This window comes from Miniopterus natalensis, chromosome 7 (assembly GCF_054644295.1).
Source record: "Miniopterus natalensis isolate mMinNat1 chromosome 7, mMinNat1.hap1, whole genome shotgun sequence".
NCBI classification, from domain to species: Eukaryota; Metazoa; Chordata; class Mammalia; order Chiroptera; family Miniopteridae; genus Miniopterus; species Miniopterus natalensis.
In genome coordinates, this window is record NC_142087.1 from 66084728 (window position 1) to 66105981 (window position 21254).

A 21254-nucleotide genomic window follows, 5' to 3' on the forward strand; every position below is an offset into this window, starting at 1 on the left:
ATGTTTACATTTGTTACCATAAAGCACACTACCTGAACTGGTATGAGAAAGAGAGATGCAACTTTAAGAAAAGCAAAATTCTTAACAAAACTTATCTAGAACAAAAATAAAATCTGATATGTTTAAGAAAAAGAGTGCTTTATTTTAATCCCAAAGTGTCATAAAAGCAGAAGGGTTCTCTCCATTGAGCCCAGCATGTAGCAGTTGCCCTGAGGACCAGCGGAGAGCAATCCACCTGCAGCCGTAGGCCACACGTGGGTGCATCTCAGCTGACTTCTAACAGATGCACACTCCCATCTGCATGTGCAGCTAATAGAATCTGAGAGTGCACAGTAGGTGGGCATTCCTGCCAGGCCACTCCTGGCAGGGCTGAGTCCCCTTTGCAGGGACTTGTGCACTCCAGTCCCTGCAGGCTCAGCACTCACAGAGCACTGGGGTCCACACAGCCTGCTTACTCCACTCGGGTTCTTGTCTGCACCCTGCATGCCCGTGAGTTTGGGACCAGCACCTCCACAGGCTGAAGCATGAAGGCATGTCGCCTAGGGGAGGGTTTCCTACTGTGTCCCCACTGTTTTCCTAGGGCCTGAGCTGGCAGAAATCCAGGCACCCCACCCCAGTGTGAATGAGCTTCCCAATTTGAAACACACACACACACACACACACACACGCACTCACACTATTTTTTTTTTTTTCCAATCCTAGAATACATTCTTCAGATAAACTTTTATTGGCCATAGACTATATACCTCAAATTTTAAAAAATACAAAAAAAATGTGTGTGTGTGTGTGTGTGTGTGTGTGTAGGGGAGGGGGGAATGTAATTTTTTATGGAATTTTGATATGAAAAGAAACTAGTCATTTATTTATACAATAGTCTTGACTCAAAAAGTGTTTTTCAGAGTCGATATTCCTAATGTGGGCTGTGACTTTATTTTATTTTTAGTAGCAAATTTGGATGTAGACTGACAGACATATTTTTAGCAGCTAATTTGGAGGTAGACTGACAGTACATACACACACACACACACACACACACACACACACACACATATATATGCATATAACTACTTATGTTTTTAATTTACATATTTATATATTAAAATACAAAATATATAATTTTTATATATCTTAAAATATATATGTACACATACACACATGGTTTTTGTTTGTTCAACCTAAGAAATGTATACTAGGATCAAAAACATTTTGAAACCATTTCACTAGCCCAACTCTTTCATTTTAGAAACAAGGAGATCCAAGTCCTGCAGGGCTCTGGGCAAGGGTGCCAACACGCAGGTGCCGGCTAAGCAGGACTTGGGGGGAGCTGGGCGCAGAGCGGCTTCCTGCCCTTCCCCTTGCTTGTTTCACATCTAACCCCTCAAAGCCACGACAGCTTGGGGGTGAGTCGTCCAAGAGACAAGCTGGAGCTCAGTACCTGGAGCTCAGTACCTGGAGGAGGTGCTGGCTGTCCTCATGCTGCTTTCTCACTTCTTCCGACTGTGTTTGGTAGATTTCAAATAACCTCTGGGCCACGTTTCTCAGAGCCGCTGCTCCTGCTTCTCTGGAGGCTTCCAACTGGGGGGGAAAAAGGTCACTGCGCATGTTTTGACATTTACAGTGAAAAAGGCTTAAGGCAGAACAGTGTGAGGGGCATTAAAAACACAGAGGCCGTAATTGTCCTGTTTGCACCCTCATTGTCAATGGGCGGGAGAAAAGACCTTAATTTGTAAGATTAAATGTAAAATGAGAAACCCATATTTAATGGGGCTGTCACGCAGGCGGGTGGCCCTGGCCAGGCCAAGCCAAGCTCCGGGAGCACCAGTGCCCTGCGTGTATAGACCGCGCCCTTCAGGCTTCCACGGTGCCCATCAGCTGATAGTCTTATCTGCAAACCTGTTATCCTCTACGTCCATGACAGCACTGAAAGATGCACTGTCCCGAAACAGCAGTGACTGAAATAGACAGGGCTGGGGTGTTGCGGCAATAACGCTAAAGTGTCATGGATTTTTCAAGAATTTAATCTAAAGAAATAATCAAGGCCCAGCAGGATTGGCTCAGTGGTTGAGCGTTGACCTGTGAACCAGGAGGTCAGGGTTTGATTACTGGCCAGGGTTCATGTCCAGGTTGTGGGCTCGATCCCCAGTGGAGGGCATGCAGGAGGTAGCCAATCAATGATCAATGACTCTCTTTCAATGACTCTCTTATCATTGATGTTTCTATTTCTCTCCCTCTCCCTTCCACTCTCTGAAATCAATAAAAACATATTTTAAAAAAACCATGAGGATGGCTGCAAAGATTTACCTACCAAGATAGTCATTGTAGGTATACACACACACACATATAGTGTATATATAAAATGTATATTATATATTATATAATACATATAATATAATTACATATATATGTATTATATATAATACATATAATATAATTACATATATATACATGTATTATATATAATACATATAATATATAATGTATAATGTACATACATATGTATATACAATATAATATATATAATTATAATATATGATTAAAAGGAAAATATAAAGCATCCAATAATAGATTAATGAAACAAAATAATAAGACATTTGACCGTGAATGCTCTAATTAATACTTATTAAATACGTGAAGATTTTGGAAAATTTATTGCAGTAAGAACACTTCACACGAGACTGACCCCCTTAACAAATGTTCAAGTGTCCAGTGCAGTGTTAACTAGAAGCACCACTGTGTTGTGCAGCAGATCTCTAGATATTCTTCATCTCACACAACTGAGACTTTATAACTGTTAAACTTTTGTAAGATCTTTTTAACAATAAAAGTAGGCTCCCAAATGAAATAGTGAGGTTTAATTTATGAGGCGTCAAACACTTCTCTACGTATGTGAGCCCTCCGTGTGGATCTACAGGTGTGTGTGCACATCTGCTTTCACGGATCCACGAATCTATCCATTTGGCTCAAAGCCTGGCAATCCAAGTTTGGAGATTCCCCCTTATGGTCATACCTTGATCTTCAATACTTCGTTCTCTTTGTTCATTTCTAAGAGCTGTAGGTCTTTGCTTTTCATTCTTTCCATGAGCAGACTCAGACTGCAACACGAGGGGCCCATTTCAGAGCCAGAGCCATTTTGAATGTTTTGACAGCACTGAAATGAACAAGCATGACAATCACAGACCCGATACAGGCTTTGCCAACAGTAACAATCACTCTGTATTACTTATATCATGGGAGAGTCAGGTCGGCACAAATAAGCCTCCCAAGTCTCCAATATCAATAGGGATTCTCGATGAAGCAGCTGGCCTTTGTATTTGCTTAAAGTTGAATAGATTCTTATATTTAAAAGAGGCAGAAGTACATCTTTTATGCTTTTTATATTCCCCACAGTTTTAAATATATCATTAAGTCCTTTTTAGGAAATAAATAATACCTACAAAGCCTGTTTTTTAAAAAAAAATCTAACTTACAGACATAAATGCATTTTGGTTACTTGTGCTGCATTACAAACTAATGTAATCAGACCTAAGAGTTGCAATACATAATCATCACAGGAATTCTGCTCGCAGCCTGAGTTTTACAAAAACAGCCCCTTATCAGAATGTAAGGGGCAATTTATCTTGTACAAAAATAATGATTGTTTATCAAAGAGTTGCAGGAACCTTGTGACCTGACTCGCATCAACTAGAGTTAACAGACTAAGAACAGAGAAGTTTCACAATCTTCCTTGGACCCCTTCTGGTGCCCAGATGTCTGTGGTCTATCAATAAACTCTTGCCATTCCACTTTCCCCTCCCCTTGACATAAAAGAAGCCTGAACTTTGTACATTCAGAAGATGGATTTGAGGTACCATTACGTCTTCCATCTTCTCAGCTGGTGCCTTCTTGGTCAATAAACATCTCCTTACTCTGAACTGTGATGTTTTAGGTTTTGGCATTTCAAAGTATTGGGCATAGGGAGCCCTAGATCATTACGGTTAAATCTCTACTGCGACATTACCCAGATACTGAAGGGGAAGGAGCTAATATTTTGAAGACAGAGGCTCCCACTGCATTCCGTGGTTTGAGATGGCTGAGCAGAGATACTGGCGACAAAATTCATCTCCATTCCCAGGAAGCTATTTTTATCAAGGTACCCAAAACATCCCCATTGTTATAGCCAATGGTCAAAGTTCAGTCCTCAATTGACTTGACCCTTGGACACCATTTGACACAGTAGTCCCACACCTCTTTCTGAAACCCTTTCTCTTGTCTTCAGTGACTCCATTCTCTCCTGTTTTTCTTCCTAATCCACTAGTCTCTTTTCTCTGACTCCTGTGATGATTCTTCCTTTTCTTTCCAACATCTAAATGTTGGAAATCTCAGGACTGAGAACTTAGATTTTTCTCTCATTTCTACCCACACTCACATTCTTGATGATCTCCTCAAGTTTCAGGAGTTGAAGTACCATCTTTACTCCCCAAATCTCTACCCTGTAGCCTAGATCTTCTATCCCAGACCTCTACCCTCAACTCCAGAATCCGATATCCAGCCCACCCACAAGACACCTCCACTTGGAGGCAACTCAACATAACCAAAAATGAATTTTTTATCTTTCCCATCATTCACAAACATTATCCTTTTTTTTCCATTTCAGAACACTTAGTTTAAGGAAATAACTGAAGCTAGTTGTGTTAGTTTGTGGGGGCTGAGGATGATGGAGACTATGTTTATGCATTATGCCCCATCTTTGGTGTTCTCTGTGACCATACTACCTAGCGGATGACACTGACATTGATGATGTGCACTTGGTTCAGATGAGGTTTAACTTGGCATAATCCAGATAAGGCTAAGTGCAGATTGCTCAATCTTAGGAATATAAGGCTAGTCACAGGGGAGGGGCTTCCTTTAAACTTATCGATTGACTGATCACTCAGTCTAATGGCTTCAACTGCATGTTCATTGTTGTGGCCCAGGTAAGCCTAAAAGCCTGTACCTCTGTCTGTCATTGGGAAATGTTTCTGCCATGTATCTTGACTGGGTTGACATCTTCCCATATACTTTAGATAAATAAGCCCAGTTTAAAATATTCAGGTAAGGTCTGGTCATTCCAATCCTATCCTACTAATGCTATCTGTTGTTAAATATTTCATACATATGTCCATTAACATTTAGATACTGATAAAATATTTAACATTCATCATTCAAAGCTTCAAAGAATAATTTCTATATGGCTTTATGCTTATTTACTGAAGGAATAAAAGTGGTACATTTTGATAAATTCATTACCTTTGCATCTAGTTTGTGCTTTGTACTGCTATGTGGAGCTTCATCTTTAAACATTTGATTTCGGATCTTTTCCAGAGTAGTTCGAATCTAGGAGAAAAAAATACTTTATTTTTTTCAAAGGCATTTAATGCCAAATACTTTTTTTTCTCTATACCAGAGGCAGTGTATCTGAATTATCTAGAAAGTAACACATATATACTGATCTCAGATTTAAATAACTACCACCAATCTAACTTGCATTAAGGCTAATATTGTTTAGATTGCAGAAAATAAGCACTTGGTCTTTACAACTCTCAGTTAAACCAAAAATATAATCTGAATGAATATTAATGACAAAATAATTACTATTTAGTAATTAGTATTTAATTCAATCTTGTTCTTCTTTTCTATATAGTAATTTAGTACTAATTTACTACTTAGTAATTACTATAAAACAATTACTATTTAGTAACCACTACAAAATAATTACTAATAATTACTACAAAATAATTACTATACAGTAATTACTAGAGAATACTATTTAGTAATTATGAGGGGATAATTACTAAGTGGAGATCACACAAATTTATGTATGAACTATAAGCCCTGTGTCTTGGTGACCTATGGAACTGCAAAACACTCAAAGATGAATTAACAGATCTGAATGTTACAAACCATCTTTGTCCAAATGTTTCCATCTGTTCTAAGAAACAGTTCATACAAATATATGTTCTGTTACCCATGACCATTGGATTCTTATAAGATTTCATATTTTTCATGAAGGAACATGTCAATAGGCAGTCACTGGCAGATAGCAACCCTGAACCGGGAGATGAAACAGGTAAGGAGACACAGGAGCTCAGCAGGAAATGTGAACACCTACCAGGGAACACGGTCCCAAGGCTCCTGAAACAGCCAAGGAGAAATACAGCCAGCAGGAAGTGTGCTGGGGAACAGTGTGGGGAAAAGCAAGCCCTGATGGGCGTCCGTAGCCCTGGGCTCATGCTGCAGCTTCACTCTAAGTGTGAGAACAGAGGGTCACATCCTCAAGACGACACTAAACGCACGTTCAGACTTCAGCTGTCAAGGCTGCTGCCCAACTCGGTGTGCTCGTCCTCTCACGTTCTCAGAGGGAGAGGCAAAGCCTACTCGTCTGAATTCGCCTTTATTTTCATAATCACATCACGCCAACATGTTGTCTGGTGCCCACGTACCGTTTTCACGTACTCGGTTTCCTCAATAATGTGAGCTGACGTGGACTCATACGAGGCAGGATTGTCTTCTACGTTACCCCTCGAGGGAAGCTCTGTGGCCACTGTTACTGTTGTCATGGTGAATTCTGGCTTTAGGAAAACATAAATCGGTTAGACAAACTAACTTCTTTGATGATGTAATTATATGGTTTGTAAACTGTACTAGCACTGTAATCAAATACTGTATAGTAGAAAATATAAACTATTGACATCTGTATATGGTAAGCCCTCAATTTTGTGGACCTTGGTTTAATGGACTTCAGATTTAACGGACAAAATTTCCTATTTGTAGGTCATATGTGAAAATTAACACCCTGTTAATTTTAAAATGCTTTTAACCAAGACTTGCTTATAATTAAATTAACAGGTTTTTTTGTTGTTGTTTTTTATTAATTCATTGTTATTTTTAACAAATTTTAGCAAATAGAACATATGTTGGAAAAAACTAGTAATTTCACCAACATTAATAAATATACATATCTACAACTATAGTCTACATATTTAAATCCAAGAGTCACTGCTTGTAAATATTGTTCAGCAAATAATTAGCTCAGCAAAGCAATCTTAAACTACACTTAGGAATAATATTGTTGGTAGAAATACTGGTATTGCTATTTACTAGTATATGTGCGTGCATGCATATGCCTGACTCACCCACATGAATGCATAATAAAGTCAAGAAGGCATTGCCTTAACATCATTAAGAACCAAGATTTTTAGTGTAAAGAAAAAAATAAACAAATCAGAACCAAAAAAGTTTCATAAAAACCTTGTAATCTGAACTGAAATTATGAGTATAAAATAACGACTTTTTTTCCTTTAAAAAAGTATATTCTAAATCTAACCACTGAAAAATAGCAGTTAACGCTCCTAGTGCCCATACTGTGGTCTCAGTATACTATTTTCTACTAAAAAGAAACCAGGGCCTCTTGAGAGATCCAGGTCTGGGGCAAGAAATATATAAGGTGAGGTATCTTGTCATGCCAGAAAGCAAAAAAGTCATCAAATACTACTTGAATAAAACACAGAACCCAGCCTAAAGAGGGATGGCTGTGAGAAACTGAAACACAGCAAAAAATTTTAAATTCCTGAAATTAGGATGTCAGAGAAACACCACCACCAACACCACCACCACCAATCCTCGTTGTCCAACTCGATGGAGATAGGCCGCCACTATATTAAAGATTAGCCTAAAAAGGGGAGAGGGGGGTGCCCACAAGCATTTATCTTGCCTTTGCTGTATGAACTGTATTTCATGGTAACCAAATAACCGATGAGGGAAATTTTTTAAAAGGATTCCTGCTAACATATGTGAGAGACTGGTAGAATTAGAAAGCTTACATTTTATAACCCCCTATGAAATAACGGATCTAAGCAACACTTATTGACTGGTACTAATACACGAGGTGTGAGGTTGGTGAGGGATATGTTAACCTGAGGGACCCCACTAATCAATATTAACCCAAGTAAAAAAGAGACAGCAGGCAATTTGCCCTCCAGATGTGGTTCAATCCCAAGTAGAAAGCATCACCTATGAAATATTTTTTTAAAAAAATGAGCCTGAATCTAATCAAGCTTCTCTATCTAACAACAACCAATATCTGGACAAGAGGAAAATGTTTAACGACACTACTAGGGCAAAGGCTGCAATCAGCCAAATCTAGATTAGATTAAGTATTGTGGGACAAACAACTAGTTCCTTCTAAAACTAACTGTATAAAGAAAGATGAGGCGAAAAGAAATTGCTCTAAATTAAGAGTCTTAAGAGACACATGACCAAATGTAATGTATGAATCTTCTTTGGCTCCTGATTCAAACAAACCAGCTCTATAAAGACACTTTTGAGACAACTGGGGAAATTTTAACAGTGGCTGGAAAATAGATGATGTTAGAGAATCACTGTATAGGTGTGATAATGAATTTCTGACATGCTTTAAATAAAGATCTTATCTATTAGTCATACATTCTGAAGTGTTTTCAGGTGAAATAATATTACATTTGGAATTGCTTTAAAATACTCTAATCCAGAGGGGGAAAATGGGATGGGGTAAAGATGAAAGAAGTTTGGGCAAAATGCAAGGCATTGTTAAAGCTGGGCAGACAGGGTTCATTACGCTCCTCTACCTATTTTGTTTCTCTGGGAAATTGCCTTAATAAATAGTAAAGAACTAAAAATTAAAATAGAAAGTCTTGTGAGGTAGGATTATTAATCTCATTTTACCGATAAAGAAGCCAAGACTCCCATAGGTGATGATAACTTACCCAATATCAAAGCAAAACTAACAGAGGTGAAACTCAAACTTTTATCTTTTAGACACCAAGTTCAAGAGTCTTTCCATCACATTAAGGCCGGCTTCCCTAGTGAGAAAAAACAACAAACAACAATATTTAAAATTTAGCAATAGCCTATGCGGTTAAAACACAAAGAATTTTCATACTTGCTAGCATCAGTTTACAACTAGCTAGCTTCTGGGGATAGCTCAGAGTTTTGCATTTATCCTTTAATCTTGGATGAAACTGACAGACTATGCCAAGAATTTTCCATTTTATTCTAAATCTTCTTAGGCAGCCACGATGAGATGGCTTCTATTTGTTTAGGCCGAAGCAGATTTGGCAGCTGCAACTCTGCTGTTACAGAAAGTGAGTGGAAGTACTTCTGTTGCTGGGTCCTCTTAAATCTCTTCTGGGATTAAGGTCTTGGTCCAAAACAACATTTAAATGCTCAAAGTACAAAATAACAAAATATAAACAGACTCCTAGATACAGAGAATAGACTGATAGCTGTCAGAGGGGAGGGGGGTTGGGTGAAAAAAGTGAAGCGATTAAGCAAAGCAAACAAACAAATAAAAAACCCTCATAGACACCGACGACAGTATGATCATTCCTAGAGGGAAAGGGGGTGGGAGGAGAGGAGAGGGGAAAGGGGGAATAAATGGTGATAGAAGGAGACTTGACTTTGGGTGTTGAACACACAATACAGTATACAGATGATGTGTTATAGAATAGTACACCTGAAACCTATATAATTTTATTAACCAATGTCACCCCAATAAATACAATAAAAAAACTAGAAATGCCCATAGAGACAATCAGCAATGTGTCTGGAAACCAGAGGTGGAGTGGTCAGGCTAGAGTGGTGGTCAGCAAACCAGAGCCCATGAGCCAGAGCTGGCTTCCTGTCTTTTTGGACAGCCTATGACCTAAGAATGGTTCTTAAATTCCAATCTTTCAAAAAACCCCCAAAGAAAAACATTTGATGACACATGAAAATTACATGAAGTTTCAATTTAGTGTCCCTAAATCAAGCTTTACTGTAATCGTGGCCATTCGTTTACATAGAGTCTATGCTGCTTTAGCACTACAAACAGCAGAACTGAGTATGACAGAGAAAATATGTGACAAGCAATGTTTAATATATTAACTGTCATCTGCTCCTTGACAGAAAAATCCTAGGTTAGGGATTGGCAGGGGGTGGGAGCAAAACCAGTGGGAAAACAGAGGCAAGCAAAACATCAGTTTGGTCTGAGTTGGTTTTGGTTCCCTAGTCCACTCTGCCTTGATTTATATCCCCACTTGATGGATTTACCACCTTCTTTTTTCTTTTTACTATGTTATACATTGTGTACAAGAACAAATGATAACAGGCATTTCACCATAGGAAGTAATCACTCTTAAGAATGGATCCCACTGATTCCTCTGTCTTTCATAATTTGAAAATCACAATGGGCCTCATGTTATACACGCAAGAACATCTTTTCTTTTGTGTTATTTATTCTTAATATCAAGAAATGCAGCTCCTTAATCACGGCTATTTCCACTCACTGTTGGGCCATCTTGAACAAGTTCCATAAAATCCTAGCCTCATCTTACATATCTGTAAAATAGGAGTGAAAACACCTAGAGTTGTAAAAACAAAGATTTTTTTTAATCCCTGTTTGTAGAAGGCGCTCAATGGACAGCAACTGCTGATATTGCTGCTCCTATTATTTTATATTATTGATGACCACAGAAGATTAGCAGCTGGTAACAGAGAGGGCAGTTCATGCCTAGCTGGTTGCAAGGTTTATATCCAACTCTATTCATATAAAATCAAATTCCATTTCTTTCTTTGGTTCACAAACTTTTGCAACCACAGTCCTTGATTTGTATAAAGAAACCCAAGGGGAACTTAAGCCCGCAAAGTCCAATTGCCATATGGCATTACCATCCTGGGGAAAATCCATCTTAGCATTTTATTTCTGCCAGAAGTAGATTAGGCAGATAAAATTTTCAACATAAAACACAATCAGTTAATTAAAGTGAGAAACGAATTTTATTTGTTTTCTGCTAGGGTGGATTGAAGGCAGCTTACAAGTGGCATCGCTCCAAGAGGTGTTATTTCCTAGATCAGGGCTGTGCAGGCAGGGCTCCCAGGGGGAAGGGGAGGTGCTGAGCGGACTGGGCTTTGTCGTCTCCACTTGAACCAAAGCAGCTCTGCTTTGTTCATTCTCACACTGAATTTTTCCATGAGGCTTTCTATAAAGAAAGAGCTTTCTACAGAGAAAGGGTATGGAGCTAGATTATCTAGTTTCATGGCCTGACCCTGCCACTCTGTAGATGTGTGTCCTTGAACAAGTTCCTTAACCTCTCTGTGCCTCTGTTTCCTTATTAGTGAAATTCAGATAATAGTAATAACATTAATAATTAATAATATAAATAATAAACCAGAAATTTAAAATGGAATTGTTTGAGTTAACATTTCTCAAGCACTTATAATAGTGCCTAGTACATAATAAATGATTTGTACGTGTTCATCCTATGAGTAAACAAAATATGAAATTATTAGTGGTAGAGTAGAACCAGGTAATATTTTAAACAGTCTGCAGATTGAACTGGGCTATAAAAAGATCTGTTTGGGGGAATTTAAAGACTAGCAAGTCCATGGTATTGGTTCTTTCTTGAGAAAGCATCTATAATCCATCAACACCCCAACTGATTATCCTATCATCTAATGAATAGTTTACAATTTATAAAGCAATTCATATATATTATTGTGAATTGTGATAAAGCAACACATCACTGGTCACCCAGAATAATGTGATGGGGTCTACTTCTCTGTTTAATGACAGTGGGATGGTTTACCTATTATACAATCAACATGCATAAGGCACTGTTATGGGTTGAATTGTCCCCTCTCCCATTCACATGTTGAAGTCCTAGCCCTCAGTGCGTTAGGAGGTGACCTTATTTGAAAATAGGGTCACTATAGATGTAATATGTTAAGATGATGTCATACTGGGGTAGGGTGGACCCCTAATCACATATGACTGGTGTCTTCATAAAAAGGGGAAATGGAGGCAGCAATCAAGGTGATGCTTCTACAAGCCAAAGAATGCCCCAAATTGCCAGAGAACCATCAGAAGCTGGACCATGAGATTCTCCCTCAAAGCCCTGAGAAGGAACCAACCCTGCCAACACTTACCTTGAACTTCCAGCCTCCAGAACTGTGAGACAAGAAATGACTATGTTTAAGCTACTGTTTGCAGCTTTGTCATAGCAGCCCTAGGACACCGGTGCAGGCACTGTTTAGATCTAGAGATTCCAACAAAGGTGTTTCTTTCCTTAACCCTTAATTCAGTCATTCATATGTTAAATATTTATTGAATAAAGCTGTGTTAAGAGCTGTGGCCACAGAAGTGAGCCAGAGACCCTGCCTTCATGGGACTTTTAGTACAGAGTGGGAGACACACATAAACAAATCGGTAAGTACACAGGGAGCATAGTGAGAGGCGATAACAAGTGTCCTGAAGAAAAGCAGAGCAGGGAACAGAATAATAGGAGGTGTCATGTGGTAAGGGAAGGCCAATCTGAAGAAGTGGCATTTAAGCAACAGGCTTGAATAAAAGAAGTGAAGCGCTGTGGCCATCTGGGAGAAGATTCCAGGCAAAGCGGGGAGGAAAGAACAGAGGCTGGGAGTTGCTTCAAGTCATAGTCTGCAGGCAAGGAACCCAATGTAGCATATTATGTTTTTCTTTTCCTTTTAATGTACCAGGGATTTTTTAAAAATTGCCTGAAACTCAAGACTTCCAATCTGCCTAAAGAGCTGTCTCCACAGCCACAGAAAACAGGTCTCGGCCTGGCTGCTAAGGCTCCCTCGGGGTTGAAGGAAAGGCTGGGTACAGCGAAGTCAAGACAAATGCAACGGACTCCAGGTGAGCCCAGGGAAGGGCCCACAAGGCCCAGGTGACGGCACAGCAGTCTTCTCAATTCATTTCCGTGGGAGCTGGTTGGAGAGCACCATGGTGCGTGCTTGGCATGTTTTGGCCACTCAGCACTCGAATCTCCTTCCCAGAACTACGGAATCTCCATCTGTATGAGTCTACAGCACCTAGACCCAGCCATCCGAGTACTGTCACCTGGAAATGCCAGTAAGGGACTGGCTGTCGGGCTCCTGGAAGCTGGAGGTGGTGAAAACCTGTTACTCTTCTGGGGCAGGAAGGGGGCTGGCACAGGGCAGTGCTTTGCGTGCAGGCAGGAATGCCAGTGGAGGTATCCAGTGACCAGTGGCAATGCCAGGAGGACTTTATTCTGCTCTTGTTACAGCCTGATCTTTGGGAGTTTTTGCCATTAATTCTGGGTGCTGCTCTATATCCTTCCAGTAAGTTCCTTTTCTGCCTAAGTTAGCCAGAATCACTTACTCAGGTTTACAACCAAGATCCCCGATTGGTTGGGACACTGTTTCTGAGTTTTCAGTTTCCCAGGTCTGAGCTAATAATATTGAATATCGTTTCATCATTCTTGATTACTATTATATAGAGCTTAGATATTAGAAACTGAAAAAGTTAGTTACCATAAAAGTGCTACAAGGGTATTTAGGTTATATAAGGGGGAAGAAGCTAACATATCTCCAAACCCTTGAAGAGACCATCTCCTGAATATTAAAGAGCATACCTGTTCTGCATCCACATTACACAGCACAATGGTGACATCCAGTGTCAGCTAGCTAAATCTCATGTGACTGTGCAATTTACCTGAAAAGTGATGCACAGCATATCAAAAGACATGCATGTTAACACTGAGCCCAAGTAATTACAGTTTTCAAGTAATAACCTAAGATTTTAAAAGCAGAATTAATTTTATTCATTTGCAAATGCTGCTTATTTGTATATACACATATATTTACCTCATAGCCAATGCTATACAAAACTCTTAGATATGAAGTAAAAGCAATTTCCTTTTGAGGGGAAAAAGATTGAAATATTGCTACAAACACAATATATAAATATAGACAATTGAAAAAGTGCTGTGTCATTTACCAAGAAATCATTTTCCATATACTCTCAAAATTAATCATTACAAAACACTGTTTATAGTTATTATCTGTATATCTCTATCTCTATCCCTATATATGTGTGTATAATGCAACCAAGTCACAAACAAGTGATATAAGTTTTCTAAGGTCATAAATTGACTTCATCCCCTGAACCCAGATAAATTCAGGTTTGAGATAGATCCCAAATCCAGGTATCTTTGCAAAGAAATGATCTATCTGCATAGTTCATTGGTATAATTTGAAAATTTTGAAAACAGCTGACAGTTTCACCCAGTGCCCATATAACAACTAAACTGCAAAGGGCGGCAAATCACATGGATCCCTTCCCATTTGGAGAGGTGGGGAGCAGGACCCAGGGTCTGTTGCATACCCACCACATGCAGGCTAGGGTATGCTGCCTTTAATTATCCTCATGAACACCCTGAGAGGCTGGTGTATTAGCCCCATTTCACAGATGAGGAAATGAGGCTCAACACAATTAAGCAAAGACAGCTAGTTCATAATGGTCATGAATCCCAACCTGTGAGTACGCTGGCTCTTTCCAACTTACAACTCCTGTTGCATTCTGAATGAATTTCTAAGCCTAGTTTCTTAAGCCCAAGCTAGTTTGGTAATCAGAGTTTTCCAAAGTGAGTCACTAAGTAATAGTCAAGTACCTCCTAGTGTGAGCTCCTAAGTGTGGCCTTCAGGGACCTGAGCAGACACTGATGTCCCAACAGATTTACCCCACAAGCTGAAGGAGTATGAACTCATGGCTTAAAATCAGGGCTTTGGACTAGATTGGTCTGCCCACAAGACTTTGTCCTCCTTCTCCCCTAGCTGGGTGGCCTCGGGAAAGCTTTAAAACTCCCTAGGCTTCAGTTTCCTCAAGTGAAAAATTCAGATGACAATGCTAACTTCCCTACAGAGTTACATGAGGATTAAATGGGATAACACATAAAAAGTGCTCACTGGAGTATCTGACCCATAATACACATTTAAGGAATATTAAATGCCTAAATTCACAACTTAACTGTGGACATTTGCTTATAGGACATCATTTGAAAGTACCAATGATAAGCCCAGATGACCCCACTCAATTCCTATCCCTCACTCCCATCAGTCAATTATTCCTTCCGCTTTGACCTTCTCTGTTAACAATCAACTCAAAAGCCACTTATGACTTGTGAGTGAAAAAAATATGAAAAGAAGCAGATGTCAGTTCCATATATCTCAGTTGTTTGTAACATTTACAAGGAAGGTGTCCATTTGGAAAATTTCTCTTGTGGCTTTATAAAATATTTTGAGTAAAAAGTTCAGGAATATATAAAATAGTTATAACTTCCTAAACTCATCCTGGAATATTTTAGCTTCAACATAATTTACTTAGTTTTAAAAATTATCCAGCAAGGGGGGGAAACAGACAATACCAAGTGTGAGTGAGGGTGTGGAGCTGGAAGTCCTGTCTGTTGCTGGTGGGGATGAAAACTGTGCCACCACAGTGGACAACGCTTGGGTAGTTTCCTATGAAGTTAAGCGTACACTGTACAACCCAGCAATTCCACTCCTAGGTATTTGCCCAAGCGAAATGAAAGTTTATGTTCCATAAAACACAAATGTTTATGATTGCCAAATACTAGAAAAAATGCAAATATTCATCAAGAGGGGAACCCTACTCATCAACACAGAAAAATAAGCTACTGATACACACAACATGGATGAATCTCAAATGCATTATGCTGACTGAAGGTAGCCAAATCCAAAAGGCTACATACTCTATAGTTCCACTTATATAACACTCTAGAAAATTCGCTGGAGACAGAAAACAGATCAGTGATTACCTGGAGTCTGGGGGGTGGGGGAGGAGCTAAAGGGGAGCCAAGAGATATTTTGAGGGGAAGATGGGTGATATAACTGTTCTATATCTTGATGGTCATGGTGGTTCCATGACTGTGACCATTTGTCAAAACCTACAGAACTCTACACTAAAAAGGGTGAATCTATATACTTCTATTTTTAAAATAAGAATCCAATAGTACCCTAGAAAAAGCAAAATACAATTGAGATTTCAGAATCCAAGGACCTTCACTGACTTTATCAGAACTAACTGGAAGCCATGATTAGCTGGATTTGCTTTTCTCCATTCGAACTATTGACCCCTCAAAAAGTAAATACGGCCAAAAAAGAAAACCAGTGATGTACTCAGGATTGTTCAAGCATTGGTGACTGGGCTGCTGATAGGCAGGTAGAATACTGCTGTTGCAAGAACAGTCAATGGAGCCTGACAATCAATGTGGGGATAGAAACAAGGGAAATCTAAACATCTCAAGAAAGTTAATTATAATTATTATTTACTAAGGTGGAAGAGTAGGAAGAAATATATAAAAAGTATCTGAAAATATTTGCAACAAGATTTAAATCTAATTCGTGAACCTACAGCTCCTTGTCTCATCTAGCCATTGCTTTCCTAATCACTTTCTAGATGCACAGCATGTTATCATTCCTCACAGCTACCCATTTTCTCGCAGCCTATTGGGGCAGTGGCCACGGAGCCTGCTCAGGTAGCCACCGCCTGAGGCAGCCGGGCCTCCACCCACCCTCTGGCTCCAGGAAGATGTCAGACTGCTCCGAGGGCAGCATCCTACCAAAATCCAGGGGATAACAGACAAAACACAAGGGTGAGAGGTAACATCTATTTCTTTATACCAAAACCAAGTTCCTTATACTGAATCACATCAACAAATTTTATGATGAGTGAGCTCATCAAAGTATTGAGGAGATGCTTACAGCTCAGTGCTGATGGAGTCTTCTTCTAAGGGAGTGTCCACGCCGACCTCAAAGTCTACGAAAGTGAAAAGGGTGCCAATGGATTCCTGTAATTGGTACATGACTCTTAGGAGACAATGGAAATGAAACTGTCAGTGTACGGCCACAAAAGTGCATCTGTCCTCGGAATGTCTAAACCCTTACCAAGTTAAAAAAAAAAAGACGTTGCCAACAGAGATGGATCAGTTCAACTAGACACATAATCAAAAGAGTTGTGTTTCCACCCAGGAGTTTTAGCAAGCTGCTTTGATATTTCAAACAGAAAAATTCAGCTCCAAGGAAGCATAGTCAGTTTTGGAAAACTGTATTATTTAACCTAGACTCTCTTGTTTTCAAATTTTAGAAGTTTGAAAGGTAGAATCCTTTGCAGTCTAAGTTGTCAATAAAATAGACCTCCAAGTTATGCTAGTGTACTTTTCCCCCCAATAGGAAGCTGCAATTTCAGCAGCAACTTACAGGCATTCAGAGACATAGTGTCCTCTCTTTAGTGTCACAGAATCTGCCAACTTTTTAGAGAAGGGTTTCTACTCAACTAGGGAACTCTCCTTGAGAAGGTCTTTAAGCATAAGCTGTCAAGTGTAACCTCCTAAAATGAATTGCCCACTTAGTAGTTGGCACAAAGCAGGGTGACTGGGTTTATACAAAAACAGCTCTGATTGACTGCTTGCTGCTCAAGATTCCTTACTACTAAGAGAGGCATACCAAGGCCTACGCTTTGGCAGCGTTAGAAGGTTCTTATTTGCTCTGTTCTATAGACTACAGAAAAACAGCACAGCCTCACAGGAACTTGGATCATTTATAATTTTGGTCTAGCTCCTAAAAAATCACAGAGGGAAAAGGAGTGACATTTCTTCTGTTTTGGATTTTCTCTGATCTAAGAGCTCAAACTAGTGCCTGATTTTGTAAATAAATGAACAGGTATATCAGTTTCATTCTTTAGCACAGACATAGAAACAACAGAATAATAAAACTAAAAGCATGTAAGTCCAGATACACTCTCTGCCAATTTTTGGCTAAAGGGTACAGATGATTCATGCTTTACGTTAAGTGTGCCACTAAAATATGTTACTAAGAAGCACTCATATTTTGAAGAGTAACTCAGTGATCACTGTTAGGTCTAAGAATCACCCAAATTCCCTTACTCTAAATCTATACATTTGGGATGAAAACATATCAAAGGAGATGTATCTTCTTTACAAACATTAATGTCAAGAGCTAAACACCTTTCAAGTCCAACCTAAGAGAATGAATGGCCCTGGCCAGTGTGGCTCAGTTGGTTTAACATCATTCCTTGCCCCTAAAGGTTGCTAGTTTGATTCCTGGTCAGGGCACATACCCAGGTTGTGGGTTCGGTCCTTGGTTGGGATGCCATATGGGAGGCAACCTATTGATGTTTCTCTCTCAACATCAATGTTTTTCTCTCTCTCTCTCTTTCTCCCTCTCTAAAAAAATCAATAAAAACATATTTTAAAAAGGACTTTTAAAAGACTGAATGACTGATGCTTCTTTCTATCAGCACAAGGTTCACCATTCACAATTTTCATGGGTGTATCACAGAAAGATCACAGTTATGTCTCAGTCAGGAAAGGTCAGTAATCCAAACCAGGAATCTGTTTTTCATAAACACAAATAAGAGGTTGGCTCCCATCAGTTATTTTCAAATTATGCTGCTGTGGAAGCTAGACCAACGTGTCTGTCTTACCACCTAAATGTAATTGCAGAAATGTCCACCAACCGGTGAACAAAATGTGTTACAGCCATACAATGGAATGAGTATTAGCAATAAAAAGAAACCAACCAGTTCACAACCCGAGTGAACCTCAAAAACATTATTTTAGGTGAAAGAAGCCAGATGCTCATGACTATGTACTGTATGATTCCGTTTGTATAAAGTGTTCAGAAAAGTCAAATCTAAAGAGACAAAAAGGAGATTAGTGGCTGCCTGGGGCTGAAGGTGGTGACTGGAAACAGGCACGTGGGATCTTTTTGAGGTCATGAAAATGTTCTAAAATTGGATTGTGGTAATGGTTGTACAATTTTGTAAATTTACTAAAAATCATTGAATTATACACTTGAATAAATTTTTTAGTATGTAAATTATACCTCTAATTAAACTGTTTTAAAAAAAAAAAAAGTGGGGTCAAGAATGCCTTGAATAAAGCCACTCTTTTCCTCTGGGGAGAAATATAATTGCAGTCAAATTTTTCTAATATACAAGAAAAATAATTTAATGAATAGAATTTTCTCAAGTTAAAGTTTTTCATTCATTCATTTACTGGCATCCACTACTAAAAGTTTAGTTTTTATTTAATTTGCATGAAATTGATATTTAACTATTTTAGGTTTAATATCTCAATATTTCATAAGATTAAACCCAGCACCCGTGATTCCTAAGTTCTTCCTAACCTAAGCAAAAGAGAAAACCACTTTTCCCCTCTTAGTGCTCGGCGCCGACTGCCTGGACGCCTCTTGTTTCTGCTGCTCCCCAGCTCCCGGGTCAGTGACACCATAGGTTTTGGAGGCCTGAAAAGCCCCACGGGTCCCCAGGTGCCCAAGATCTACCTGGTGGACTACACTGAGCGGTACGTGCCACCACGAGCAGATGTGGCAGGATCTGAAGCAGTCTCCGGCCCCCCACCTGCCAACTGGCATCATGCCCCATGCTGGTATAATCACATCAGGTCCTATGAAAAGGAAAAGGCCAGGCTGCCAGGCGCAAAGAAAGCTTGGGGCGAGCATGGCCCTGCTAATGTGGAAGACACACAGGAAGTGGAGCTGCAGAGAGTGAAGACGATGGGGACACTGATCTCTTTGGATCTGATGAGGAGAAGACAAGATAAGCAAGGAGGCTAAGAGAAGAACACCTTGCAGAGCGTGCCAAAGAAAGGCAAGAACCTGCACTTGTGCCAAGTCTCCCATCTTATTAGACGTGAAGCCTTGGGATGAGATGGAATGCAAAGCTGGAGGGAATCGGGGCCATCCAAGCAGATGGCTTGGTCTGGGGCTCTTCTAAACTGGTTCCCGTGGGGTATGGAATTTAAAAACTTCAAACACAGCGTGTAGTGGGAGATGAGAAAGTTGGGACAGACATGCTGGGGGAGAGGATCGCTGCTTCTGAGAACTGTGTACAGTCGGTGGACGTGGCTGCTTTCCACAAGATCTAAAATCCATCCTGGATCACTGCCCTTAAATACAAGCTTGAAAGATTAAAAGAGAAAAAGAAAGCCACTGGCCCGAATAACACGTAAGTTCCTTTACACATTTTAGATTTGACTATTTAAATCAGTGTAAGACAAGATGTGGTCTGAAACTAAGCTGGTTGAAGTCACTGTCAAAGCTGATGATCGCGGATGTGGTGCCTAATCTATGATCTCAGGTGTCCTGGAGGATTCCAGTGTTGTGTAAATTCCACGAGGACAGGAATGTGCGCTATTTACACAGGGCTGGATCCCCCCTGGTGTCTCCAACACAGAGCACAGTGCCCTGCAAAAGGGGCACTCAATAAATATTGGTTCAGTGAATTCATTAATAGGCTGAAAACCCAGATACACCAAATATTTTCTAAAACTGAACGGAAACACAGGCTCTTGTTTTCCAAATGCAGGAACATCTTCATGCTTAGCAAAATGTAAATTCACTTAACCATGTAATTAAATTGATAGTAACATTTTGCCATCATGAATGTTTTTTCATCAATACATGGCCATGTAATTTTGATGTAAGTATCTCAGTTCACAAGATTTGAAACACCTACTTTCAAAGACTTTTAAATTCCCTCCAAAATCTTCAGTTTTCCCCCCTTTTCAGTTCTTACCCCAGACAAGTAAACATACACCTCATCTTTTAGTTTTGGCCAAACACAGCTTATATTTTTCATCTTTGGCCAGAACTTGGATTAGGACTCAAGCCCACAGTCCAGCACATTATAAATCACTCAGCTAACCAATAACAGGCTTGTTTTGATTCACAGACTATCAAGGTGAATAAATAATTCAACTGAAATAGTATCTATTTGTTCCACAAGCCTCTTTGCAGTTAGAGCAGGTTTAAGTCATTTAGCAAATCACAAAGTTGGGCTCCTTCTTATGAAGTTCGCCTGGGTCACAGGAAGTGAAACTGTTTTCATTCCTTCTGTAAATTGAGGAGCCACGGGGAGGGCATTCCCAGCCTTAGGCACAAATTCCTCCCTGTCAGCCACCTTCACCCTCTAGGGGAAGGAGGAGGGACAGCCCAGCGGGAAACAACAGCACCGATTGTGTCCATCAGGGTACCTGAGACTCCAGCTCAGATCACATTTCTGGCAGACCTGACTTCTGCAGAGCTGAATATTTAATAGCATTAGGTAACATCAAAAGGACAGATTATCTTTTTCTATGGCAAGTGCAGAATACAGTGATTCCCCTCTGTATTTCGATGCTTCATCTAGTCTATAAACCAAGAAAGTGGAGGAGGCCTGGATCCCTAAGATAAAAGAACTGCGGTGTAATGGCACAGACACAGCTTCAGCTATGTTCAGGGCTAATTGATTCTTCTGATTTTTACATATGTACAGATATAGAATTGTTTTTCCTTAGGAAGAAAGTTGAAAACCACAGCCACATCACCTCATCTAACAACCCCCCCCCCCGGGGGGGGGGTCC

General features: G+C 39.7%; 1 protein-coding gene and 1 pseudogene across 1 annotated transcript in view; one reads left to right on the forward strand and one right to left on the reverse strand.

Annotated features, from left to right (window-relative positions):
* Positions 1–21254, reverse strand: part of CCDC68 (coiled-coil domain containing 68) — a 41105-nt gene that overhangs the window by 19297 nt on the left and 554 nt on the right. Inside the window, exons 2-6 of the mRNA XM_016225104.2 lie at positions 8760–8855; positions 6459–6587; positions 5266–5352; positions 3008–3148; positions 1450–1575 (exon numbers count right to left, since the gene is read on the reverse strand). Of these exons, the coding sequence (XP_016080590.2) occupies positions 1450–1575; positions 3008–3148; positions 5266–5352; positions 6459–6575 (471 nt within the window). The 5' untranslated portion in view covers positions 6576–6587; positions 8760–8855. The remainder of the gene's footprint in view (positions 1–1449; positions 1576–3007; positions 3149–5265; positions 5353–6458; positions 6588–8759; positions 8856–21254) is intronic.
* Positions 9077–19778, forward strand: LOC107546665 (elongation factor 1-beta pseudogene; annotated as a pseudogene).